We start from the raw sequence: 13,111 nt of genomic DNA, 5'->3' as shown, positions 1-13,111 counted from the left end.
GGACTCCCTAGTTTCATCACACGATGACAAGCAGGTTTGGCAGGGTCCAGGGAGTCACATGACCAAGTCACTACAACACCCCCAATATTATTTGTACTACACAGAAGAAATGGAAGTCACATAAAATCCTGCCTACCTGATAGGGCCAGGCTGGGGTCAAGGGAGACAAGGTGTGAGGGGATTATCTGCAAAACCTAATGCCACACACGACCAAGGAGGAAACAAAAGTGTGCTCAGCCTTCTCCCATGACTTCAGGCTCTCTACCGGTTCCTCTTCCAGATCAGAGCTGAGGTGTTTGTCCCCTGAAACCACAATTTGGCCGAAAAGCTCTGAAAAGTCAATCACTTGCTCTTTGCAAACAAGAAGAAAGGAAGTATTAAAGCTTCAGTTTGCTAACTATACTCCTTTGTTGCTAAGTTGGCCAGCAGGGCAGCCTGAAGATAGAGGAGGATGTGGTCAATTCTTTTAAGGATTTCACTTCCCTTTGAGAGGCAATGCTTTCTCCTGAGATCCCAAGCACCACAGAATTCTCACTTGCAATGTTTGCAAAGCAATTTCACACTCTAGAGTGAGCTCTGGACAACTGCAGAACTTACTACAGAAGGAAAGAAGGCTGATTTGGAGGAAAGAATATTTCTTAAACTATACTCATTTTATAACACTGCACAAGGCTTGAGTGAAATCAGTGAGGAGCCACAGGAAAGCACACAGGTTCTCAGTTAAAGAAATCAAAGGCAAATCATAAATGCTTAGCAAAATAAAATCTCAGAATCTGTTTTTTAAATAAAAATCATCCCTGGCCAGACAGGAGAAACCTCACGACCGTCCCATTTAACCATCTGGAAATACTTTCTATGTTCAATTTTTGGAAGAGTTAAAAAGAGAGACAAAAAAGACAGCTTTCAAAGGTGAAGAACTTGCCTTGTTTAGCCTTTATAAAAATAGGAACCATGATTCAGGAACAAGTTCCTTTAATATAATGTTAGGCAAGCCATCTAACCTCTGTGTTCTTTTTTCCTCTTTATATAATTAGTGCTTATAAGATACTAAAAGCCACAGGTAAAAGTTCCAAAGGCTGAGAAGGCAGAAATGTTCACTCTTGTGTCTGTCATTGCTATCTTTAGCTAAATAGTTTGAAAAGCTTTCTGCGAAGCTGAATGATTCCGACCACCAAACTCAGTCACGTAGCTGGAATTAAACCACAGGATGAAAACCACACCTGACTAGGGAAGGTAAACCAGGTAAACGATTAAACTTGTCTTCAAGAAATCGCTTTTTTAATGTGAGGAGACTGTCCCAGATTACGTGATTACTACGAAATGGAAATCTGTTAAGTCTCAAAGCATTCGTGTAAACAAGGAGGTAAACAAGTCCTCCTGGACTGACCAATTCTGAGTAGAGTCCAACAGGAAGAACAGAGCGGGAGCAACTCTTCCAGTGCGGCAACCAGAGCCAGGTTTGCTTTGAAAACACTACGGACCACCACTACCACCAGCAACCAAACCAAACAAAACGAACCAACCCCAAGGTGCCGAACCGTAAAGTAAGTGGAAGGAAGTCTGGTTGTGTGGAACAGTTTTTGAAATCAAAGTATTTCCAGAAACAGCTTTTGGTGCTCCTGTATGGCTTCTGTCCTAAACACAGGCTTAATTTTGGTACCCTCTTGGGGGCTAGTGCACTGAAAAAAGGGGTCTTTAAAGATATTCCTTACCTTCCCCACCCCAAAAAGTCTTAGGAGCAAAACTGGAGCCATCCAGCCACTCTGAATACATACCGTTGGCAAAACGGACAAAGATTCATTTTGCAAGAGTCTCTTTTTTTTAGTAATAAGGTAAGACAGCCAAACCTCTCTTTTACACTGTACTTTTCCCCATCAAAAATAATTATTCGAACCAAATTTACCTCTGTGGGGAAGAGACCTTCTAATCAGACCACCTCCTTACTAATAATATACCTGAGTCGTTCACGCTGCTATTCCTCCTGGCGTAGGCGCTCCGGACCACCTGCTCGTACACCTGAGCGCCGATCGTCCTCATGTTGTCCCGGATCAGAATGCCTTGCGCTTGCATCATGAAGAGGTAGGTGTTCACTGCGGAAAACGGAACGGAAGGGGAAAGTGGTGAATTCAAAAACAGTCATTAAAACAAAACAAAAAACCCATACATACTTGGGGTTTCTTTCTTTCTCTCTCTCTTTTTTAAAAACCTTCTTTTCTAAAACCCCAAAATGCCTTAACTCTGTTTCCCATCCTGGGCTCTATGCTTCCAGGATACCAACATTTCGTGAGTAGCTCAGTAGGACTAAGGGGAATTTCTGTTAATATTCAGCAGTTTTTGAAAACAAAACAAAACCCATAAATTTAAAAAGTTATATCCCACCTGCACTGTGATGATCACAAAACCTTTATAGATTGGATTAAAACATTTAAAAAAGATCTCAATTTAAGTTCACCTTCTCAACACTCACTGGCTATACTCAGAAAAAGGAAACCACTGCCCGCTCTGCCTACTAGAAACATTTAGGTCCAGATCTGGTCTTGGCAACCTTTGAAAGTGGTGGACTAAGGCTCCAGCTACTTTCTTTGGGGGATTTGGAGACAAGAAGATAAAAAGACTGTCATCAGTCTGACTACCCACCCACCTCAGCCCAGAAGCCCAAAGCAATGGGAAAAGATCACACAACTTGATCCAAGTGTCAACTGAAACATTCCCTTCATAATATATACAAATATTGAACTATTACACTGCACACCTGTGACAAATATGTCAATTACAATAAGAGCAAAACAAAACAAAAACTTTATTCTTAACAAATAATTATTCGGATTAACTATTCAATCATCGTCATCTCTGGGGAATAATCTCCACTCGCATTTTTTTTTTGAAGTGTCTCTGAGATGTGAAACTCGGGAGTCACAAGGATGAGCGAGTACGGTTCCTGTATTCCCCCCCTTGCAATCTCAAACACCATGCCACCCATTTTCAAGAAATTATAAGGTTTTAAAACACAACTTCTTCACCAGCCATTCTAATCTACCCACTTTTCTCTTCATCATCACTGTAGAAGGGGGGGTGCCCTACAGGGCTGGCACATTTACAAATGCAAACTCCATCTGAACACTTGGCTGCCCTCCAACCAGGCCCCAGGCAGGTACGCTACCAACCGCGGGGGGGGGGGGGGGGGGGAGGGGTTCTGCCAGACTCAACACACGAGGCCTCGGGCTGTCCTGGCTCTTCCATGAGGCGTATTTTATTGACACCACTTCATCATTATCATCCACAGTGTCCTGTACACAATGGGCAGTAAATAATGACTAAATGGATGAAGCGTAGACGTCAATTTACTTTATTTCAAGCTACTCTGTTTGGTGCTTGTCCTGGTGACGGGGGTGGGGATGGGGACAGACCAACTGGCACAATTCTCCATGAAAACCCGACGTGGCCCACATTAAACAGGGACAGAAAATCTTGCGAAGGATTTATATGATCTCTAAGGTATATCCTGAGCCATAAAATACTACACAAAAAAGAAGTCAATGTTTATAATGCTTTCAGAAATGAGGCGGTGTCAAAGCAGGCCTTGCACCTACTGGAAGACAACCACACGTCACCTTCTGACGGCTGCAAAGAAGAGATCAGATAGAATATTTCTCGGTGGCCAGAAAAGTTACAGGAAAAATGGCTTCAAATCCTTAAAAAGTATAATTCTGTGAAGCCTCTGAAAGCAAGAGTCACATCTCAGTTTTTATCGACCGCAGATAGATAGCACAGTGCCTGGTCACAGGAGGCAGGCAGTCTAGAAATACCCCTAAACAGAAGATTTAAACGCCACCCAACATCAAATTTCTAATGTGGTTTCGCGGTATTTTTTTTTTTTTTTATCACCTGGGCTATAGAATGTGTACATTATACACATGATACATTAACTGCCCTGAAATCTTCCTTCCATCCCCAACATAATACTAAACCAGCTGTCTTCAATAATATGAAAACAAATATTTATTGAACATTCCATGTAAGGCTGTTAGCTGGGCACTGCAAAAAACATACTACTTCCCTTCCCCGAAATTTCAGTCTTCTGGGTACTTTTATCTTCTGTACTGCAAAGGACACTGTTGTTGGCCCCTCTTTTAAATTCTCCTTTTTTTTTTTTTTTTAAAGATTCATTTATTTATTTTAGAGAGAAAGAGAGCAGGAGGAAGGGCAGAGAGAGAGGGGGAGAAGCAGACGCCCCACTGAACAGGGAGACCGACATGGGGCTCGATCCCAGGACCCCAAGAGCTGGATGCTCAACCGAGACACCCAGGCGCCCCTCCCCCTTTCTTTGTTCTGGAATCCCAAGTGGGGCCCATGAATTTGCACTTGCAGCAAGCTCACAAGTGATGCCAATGTGGGGGGTCTGAGGACATTTCCAGAACCATGGCTCTAGAGAACGTCAGCTATGTAATAGTGAGTAACATTCATTGAGCACTTAATGATATAATTCCTTATCTCATTTAATGCTCATAATTATCCTAAGAGGCAAGTAATACTATTCAATTTATAGACAATTTCTAGGCTTCAGGTTCTCCATGCAGCTTCACCCGGTCAGCTAAGCAACAGACCTGCACCAGGGGTATCTGTGCTGGAGGACTAAGCTTTAAGATCTTACTCGTCCACGCTCTAGCCGCAGACTCTCCCTCAAAGATTTCAGGTACCCACATGGCTTACACGATTACTGCTAAGGAGCCAGCTTTCCAATCTTTATCTCCTCCACAAAGCTGCCAGATGGATTTTCCTTAATTACAGATTTATCCACACTGCTCCTGCTCAAAAGCCTTCCATCCAGGGGCTTCTGCTCTCCTGTCTGCCATGCAAATCCCATCAATCCTTCAACTCCCAATTTACATGCTTCTTCAGTCCTCCTCTTCTGGAATTTCTGCACTACTGTTACAGATTATCAAAAATTTGCTTCTTGTTTATATTTGTCTTAGTTGGCTAACAACTGTCTCACATGTTGGTCTTGCCATTCAACTAACAAATGTACACAAACCACCTATTAGTGCTTTTTCTGATTATTTACAAGAATTAGCACAATGCTGAAAAAAATAAAAGGCCGAAGAAATAAATTTTGCCAAACAAAAGAAAATAATCACAAATTCACAGACTCTGGACTGGATGAGATTTTGAAGGATACTTTTCATCACCATTTAATGCTTCCACACCAACCCCAAAACTGTGCCTTCCAAGAAGACTGAGTCAGTATATAAAACACAGCCATCTTCGAAGAAAATCCTACTTTGGATTCAGTCCAAAATGTTTCCCAATCACTTTTACGCACTGGTTCTCATTCCACCTCTTGACAGAACAGTCAAATCCCTTTCCCCCACCTGGGATAGCCAGGGACAGCATTTTCAATTTCCCTCCACCCTCACCTCGATCCACCTAACCTTCTCCCACCCCCAACGGCAGGCAGCCCCACGTCCTTTGTGTGCCCCTCTGCATCCTGGCTGCTGGCCTCTGGATATGGGCCCAGGAATCTGCACTTGACAAAGGGTGATGCCATGCTGACAGAGTAGTCCGGGTGCAGTGTGATGGGCCCAGAAACAAGCAGGACCACCAGCAACCCTGTTGCATCTGTTACAAAGTGGTCCACTTGACCCCCTCTCGGAGATTCACAATGCAGGATACCACAAGGGCAAAGAAATTCTACAACAGAGATGTTCAATTATCTAAACCCGGCCACTTCCCAAACCAGCCCCATTTCCTCCAGATGATAACCAGCAACATCAAGTGATTCTCTGCAGAACTTTGGGAAATTCTGTTTTAGACATTTCTATTAATAGAATTTAGAATTTTCCATTACCTGTAGGTAATCAACTGATAATTGCTGAATGTCATTGATAAACAGCAGTCACACCCCATTATTGATTCATATGAAGCTTGCTGGAGTCAAAACCCCTCAATCTTTCTAGATAGAGGCTGCTAAAGCTACCCCTTTCCTCTTCTGTGTTCACACAGCTGTTATATAGATCAAACTGTAGGACCTTACAAATGTCCCCATTAAAAGTCCTGTTACTAAATTTAGCATGTGGCTCTGGCCTAACGTAGGAAGAGCATAGGCACACACACACTGCTTTCTATCTAAATTATCTCATTTAAAATTCACATCTTTGTGAGGTAGATATCATCTGGATTTTTAAATTTTAGATAAGGAAGTCAAGTCTTCCAAAAGTCATTTACCCAAGGTCACATGGGTCCAAAGTCAAAAACCAGAGAGAGGTGAGATCAGGTGTTCCCTAACATCTTGATGAGCTTTTGGGAAAACAGTTACTTTCCAATAATATGGTCTTGATCAATGGTGGCTGAATCACAGCTAATAAAACCTAATTTAAATTGGCACACAGTTGTTAAGTCCTCCATCACGTCAACAAGTATCTACGGAGCACCTGCTTTCCTGGGTACTTTTTATAGGCAGGACTAGGCTACTGGGAGCCAAGGATGAGTAGGACAACACACAGTAGAGACACAAACAAGAAATTATAATGCGGGGTCATAAATGCTAAAATAACATTTACTACAAACTCAGGCTTACTAATGACTTTTTTACACTTTCACAAGAAACCATATTATCCAGCCCCAGTATCTAGGTTGAGGGATCTCTTACGACCATAATGCAGTGGAGAAAAGTAAGCCCCACTCAGGTTTGCATAATTGGAAATTTCCATCCAGGTGCCAATGTAAGCAGCCTTGGGCCCCGGCTTTAACTGGAGCGTTTCTGGGAGCAAAGCGCTTGGTCTCCTAACCGGAAAACATACTCTGTCCTCTCCATTAGAATTCCGGTCAGCCCCCATGTCCATATGAATGGGGTAAATGATTTTCACTTGAACTCACACATCAATAAAGGACTCTGACTCACAGAAAACCCTCACAAGATAATGAAATCTGACATTCCAGATTAGGAGCAAAATAATTTGAGGAAAAGACAAAATGACAAGATCCTATGTACTTAAAGAGCTCACAATTTTTTATCCTAAACATGTGTATTCTTCATGAAGGTTTGTTACATCTGGCTTGGTAAGCTAAAAGTAGAAAAAAGAAAGCCATTCTTTTCCTGACCACTCTTGAAGATCTGCGTCTTACCCCCAATGTGCAAACACCCCAAACACACACACACACACACACACACACGTACACGTACACACACACACGTACACGCACACACACGTACACGCACACACACGTACACACACACACGTACACACACACACACACACACACACACGTACACGCACAGCCCAATCTGCCTTCCCTGCTTTATTTTCCCATTTGACATAATACCCATTTTCTTACTTGTCCTCTGTTACCTCCCTCACTAGAATGTGAGCTCCCCGAGGGCAAGGAGCTATATATATACCCCTGGTGGCTAGAACAGTGTGTCTGGAACGCAGAAGATGCACAACCGATATGTGAGTAAGTCAGGACACTAAACAATGGAGTCTTCTGAACTAGGCTGTGCCCAAGGCGGCAGAGATACGGGATTCCAAGCCTTTCTCTTACATTAGTTTCCCCCGCCCTGCACGAGAAAAATCCCAAATGTTGTTCCCTGAACTAACCTGTTCCCAGGAAAAGTTCAGCAATTCCTTTTTACTAATTGAGCAGAACTCCCAAACAGATTCGTTTTTTCCCCTCAAAAATGTTCTCTGGTACTTTCCCTCCTCACGAAGTAGTTTGGTTTTTTCATGTTCCTTAATATAATGCACCAGTTTATTCAAAATCTTATACAAAAGGGGTGCTTGGGTGGCTCAGTCAGTTAAGCATCCGACTCTTGGTTTCAGCTCAGGTCATGATCTCATGAGATCCAGCCCCGCATCAGGCTCCCTGCTCAGCCGGGGAGTCTGGATTCTTCCTCTCCATCTGCCCCTCTCCCCACTTGCATGCATGCTCTCTCAAATAAATCAATAAATCTTCAAAAGAAAAAAAAAAACACCTTGTACAATATTACTTGTAACAGAAAACACTGGGAAGAATCTAAATGTCCACCCAAAAAAGACTGGCTGAATAAATTACTGTACATCCACATGGATGAGTACTATGAGGCCATAAAGAAGAGGGAGGAACCAGTAAAAATAGCCCCCAACTGGAAAGAACCCGAAAGTCCATCTACAGTAGAACAGATTAAAAATTTGTAGCTTATCTGAATCTTGAAATACTATACAGCGACCAGAATGAACAAATTTTAACTATATGCAACCACACAAATGGATCTCTTGTGTGGAACAGAGACACCAAAGAGCACATGGTATCATTCCGTGTACATAAAGTCTAAAACAGGCACAATAAGTCTACAGTGTAAGAAGTCAGGAGAATACCTTGGAGTGGGCAGGGGGTTCAAAGGGGGCTTCTGGTAATTCTTTTATTTCTTGGGCACACAAAGGTATATTCATTTTGTGAAAATTCACCAAGCTGTTCACTTATTTGTGAATACTTTAATAAGTATGTTATATTTCCATAGAATTTACCCCCCCCAAAAGAATAAAGAAAATCTATGAACTGAATTCCAGGATATCTTGTTAAATGAAAAGAAAGCAAAGAGCCTTAACAGGGTGCCTGTGCTAGTTCAGCAATGAGATGAAATTCATACACTCACACATTTTTATAAAAAGAAACATACAAAAGGCAAACTAGGTAAAACACTCATTATACAGCTATTATGTGCCAAGAACTGCCCTCTGCTCTGTGGATAAAAAGTTAACTATAAATAAGATACAGTCCTTGCGATTATCTGCAGTGCAGGACTCAGACAAGGAAACCTGTAACTAGTCATGTTTCCAAGGGACAGGCGAGTGGTCCCTAAATCATACTGTGAGGGCGGGGCTGGGAAAATACTCTCAAGAAGAGATTGAGTCTAGGGGCTCCTGGTTGGCTCAGTTGGTTAAGCGTCTGCCTTCAGCTCAGGTCATGATCCCGGGGTCCCGGGACTGAGTCCCATTTTGGGCTCTCTGTTCAACAGGGAGCCTGCTTTTCCCTCTCCCTCTGCCTGCCACTCCCTGTTTGTGCTCTCCTTCTGTAAAATAAATAAATAAAATCTTAAAAGAAAGAAAGAAAGAAAGAAAGAAAGAAAGAAAGAAAGAGAAAGAAAGAAAGAAAGAAAGAAAGAAAGAAAGAAAGAAAGAAAGAAAGAAAGAAAAAGAGGTTGAGTCCAGGGTTAGGTCTCGAAGGAAGAGCGTGGAATAGGCTGGGGAAGAGCACCCATGAGAATGAACCGGCATCAAAGGAGAAAACATGTTTGCGGATCGAAAAGCAGTTCAGTATGGCTGGACTGAAGGGTATGAATGGCAAAAACAAGAGAGGAAGCTTGAAAAACAGGGGGTGAGATCACAAAGGACTTTATGTGCTATATTTAGGGGCTTGACATTGAAGAAATAGTCCAGGATCAGATTTCCGGTGGGCCAACTAAGTAGGTATTAATCAAAACAAGTAAATTCACCCCTACTTACATTCATGGCTCCAGATAAAGGGCTGATATTTTTAGTATCTAGACCTAAGTTGCTTAAGCAAAGGAAGGAAGTTCTTTGGATGAACTGACTGGGGCTCTGTGTGCAGAATCCCACTTGGTTATTAAAAGTTGGGAGTCCAAATCTTACCAAAGGCCGTATTTTTGCTCGACGTGAAGCAGCAGGAGGAGTAGCCTGTCTGCCAAATCTTAGAGCCAGCAGATGGAGTGAAGATGTCAAGACAGAAAGCTGGGGACTACTCATACTAACTACAGCCAGGGAGGGAGGGGGTGGGGGGCGGGCTTTTGACAGCCAGCAAACGGTGCTGCTTCGCATTCGAGTGGGCTGCCAGACTCCGTGTTCTTCTCCTCGATGTATTCACACCAGGCATCTCTGATCCGTCCACCCCTACAGACCACGCAATGTGTGATTTATAACAGTGTCAAATACATTCCAGGAGAATGCTGCAACAAATCTATGAACCAGGGTTATACCCCATTCGGATGCCCACGCTCTCAAAATAAAATAAAGGATGGGGAAAGAGAGAGAATGTAAAGAGAACAGAAGCAGAAAAGGAGTAACTAGAGGAAAACAGGAAGGCTGCTCACTTTCTCTCCCTTCCTCCACCTACAAGATACGATACAAATGAAGGGGAAACAAAGAACAGAGATGTGTCACAGGAGTTTTGGGCTTGAGTTTTGCCATACAAGAGTATCTGCAAAACCTACACTACCTTTTTTGACCAATATTTTTTGAGAAAAACAAGAACCAGCAAAAATAACTGATCTCAACCACCAAAAACAGAGATTACCAGTGTTCACTGCTCTGCACAGAGGTGTTCTGTAAAGAATTATTCTGCTTATAAAGAGGTGGGATTCCTGGGAGAAGTAACACATTTACTGAGCCTCTGTGTGCCAGCACTTTCCCAAATACCTGTGTCACCTCATTCCCTCCTTACACTAAATCAAGGTAGGTTACCACCCTCATTTTATAGATGAGGGGACTCAGGTCAGGAAAAGTAACTTGACTGTGTGCAGCAAGATTTGTCTCCGGAGTCCAAGTTTTTAACAAATACTATGTTCCATCATCTTCCCAGGTTCTCAAATGCCTAGAAATCCCTTGAACACACAGCTTTTGTTCCCACACTTTGCTTACGGATCCTTTTATCTGGATCCTCAGTGTCAGTATCTTATACCTGACTGGCTCCCAATATCACACTTCACTAGTGGGTGCCAATGCTCATGATATATAGTTCGGAGCATCCCTAAATTTTATTAAGTTTTATAAAAATGTAGTAAGTTTGAAGCTCTAATGTGAATCCTGAATTTGTGCATTTCAAATCTACTTAAAATGTTGGAGGCTCATACCATACACTGAGAGATATTAAGATAGAAGGCTGTGGGTGCACAGTGACACATATTTAAGAAAGAAAATAAATCTGTTTTGTTTTTGTTTTTTTTTTTTAAGATGCAGGGAATTTTTTCAGGGCTACCTGGCTGGCTTACTCGGTTAAGCCTCCGACTCTTGATTTTTGCTCAGGTCACAATCTCAGGGTTGTGAGATGGAGCCTGGCGAGGGCCTCTGCAATGGGTGTGGAGCCTGCTTAATTAAGATTCTCCCTTTCTCTCCCTCTGCCGCACACCCCCCCGCCCCCCCCCCCCCCCGCCCTGTGCAAGCTCTCTCTTTAAAAAAAAAAAAAAAAAAGATGCAAGGAATTTTTTGACAACAAATTTACAGCCTTTGGCACATCTATTTTAATGTTCAAGAGCAACTGTGTGGCAATTTTCACACAAAAAGTATTTAAAGAAAACTGGGTGTTGGCGGGGGAGACATTATGAGAGTAAGGAACCCCCAAAATTATTTTCAGGGAAAAATTTCACTCGACAAGTCTTTTGCTTTCCTAGTTCTTCCCATCTGAAGCAGAAAAACTGCCAAGTCAATCACAGGTTCTGTTTTCCACCTTCCCTAGTTATTCCCAGCTATTAAAAAAAAAAACCAAAACCCAACAACCCAAGTGGTAAAAATTAACAACTATGAAATACTCTGTAAACATTTCCACCGACCTGTTAGTCTATTATCTGTTAAATTATTAAACTATACATGAGATTAGAAATGAAAATTCTGCCTCAACAGATATTAACGAGCTGAGCAGCCTAAGGCAGTCACTGCGGCTTTAGCTTTGTTTTCCCCCCCAATTTTTTTTTTTAATGTTTTTTTATTACATTATGTTAGTCACCATACAGTACATCCCTGGTTTCTGATGTAAAGTTCGATGATTCATTAGTTGCGTATAACACCCAGTGCACCATGCAATATGTGCCCTCCTTACTACCCATCACCGGTCTATCCCATTCCCCCACCCCCATCCCCTCTGAGGCCCTCAGTTTGTTTCTCAGAGTCCATAGTCTCCCATGCTTCACTCCCCCTTCTGATTACCCCTTTCTTTATCCCTTTCTTCCCCTACCAATCTTCCTAGCTCTTATGTTCCATAGATGAGAGAAATCATATAATTGTCTTTCTCTGCTTGACTTATTTCACTTAGCATTATCTCCTCCAGTGCCGTCCATGTTGCAGCAAATGCTGAGAAATCGTTCTTTGTGATAGCTGAGTAATATTCCATTGTATATATATATGGACCACAGCTTCTTAATCCAGTCATCTGTTGAAGGGCATCTCGGTTCCTTCCACAATTTAGCTATTGTGGATAATGCTGCTATGAACATTGGGGTGCATATGGCCCTTCTCTTCACTACGTATCTTTGGGGTAAATACCCAGTAGCACAATGGCTTCCCCCAAAATTCTTAACCATGAGTAAGCATGATTACCAACCTCCACAAGTACATACCCACAAGAGGGGCTCAGCTAACAAGGATGCCCCAATCTTGCACTGTGCAACCTGCATGGAACCCCGGGTCAGAGAAAACTAGAAATTACCTTTCCGGCACTGTTCTCACTGAATACCTGCAGCTATGCGGGCCCTGCCCTGGGGGGTAAAAGTCTCAGAGAGGGTGGGGATGTCACTGTTGGGACCAACAGAGCAGCTGACTCCAGACAAAGGCTCTGCCCACCTCTTGGGCCTGCCTAACCTCCCCACCGCCAGGCAGAACCACTCCTCCCTCTGAATGTGCTCGGGTGATACTTGCTCCTACTAAGCTTTCATGGCCCCTTTCATAGCTTTTCCTGATATCATCCCACCCCCCCAGGATGGCTCTTTTCCAACTGATACATAAACTCTTATCCATGACCCCACACATCTGAGCACAGCTCTTCCAGCAGGCTGTAAGCATCTTATGAGTACAGACTGTCTTATTTTTTTTTCCATCTATGATGTCTGATAAATAGAAGACACTTAGCTATTTATTAAATTAATGAATTACAGCTCAGCACACAGCATGCTGTTATGGCCATTTGGTGGAGGTGACCTGTTTTCGAAAGCTAGAAGTATATTGGCTTTTCTGCAATCACACCGCAAAGATTGAGACAGAAAAGGGCAGAGTGAAACTTACACTTGACTAACTCCGCTGGTGTTAAGTGTAAACTGGTATAACCCTTTGGAAAAACTGTTTGCAAATTTAACAAAGAGCCATAAAAATGCTCATATCCTCTGATCTAGCAATTCCAAGGAAACTATTCC

At 42.6% G+C, this 13,111-nt stretch overlaps 1 protein-coding gene across 1 annotated transcript in view; it reads right to left on the bottom strand.

Moving 5' to 3' along the window:
• B4GALT5 (beta-1,4-galactosyltransferase 5) overlaps nucleotides 1-13,111 on the bottom strand; it is a 73,486-nt gene that overhangs the window by 17,211 nt on the left and 43,164 nt on the right. Inside the window, exon 2 of the mRNA XM_045771527.2 lies at nucleotides 1,956-2,090. Coding sequence (XP_045627483.1) covers nucleotides 1,956-2,090 — 135 coding nt within the window. The remainder of the gene's footprint in view (nucleotides 1-1,955; nucleotides 2,091-13,111) is intronic.

Source organism: Ursus americanus, chromosome 22, assembly GCF_024610735.1.
Source record: "Ursus americanus isolate L20-20 chromosome 22, mUrsAme1.1.p, whole genome shotgun sequence".
Lineage (NCBI taxonomy): Eukaryota > Metazoa > Chordata > Mammalia > Carnivora > Ursidae > Ursus > Ursus americanus.
Note: the sequence above shows the minus strand (reverse complement) of the source record. Positions and strands in the feature narration are given on the sequence as shown.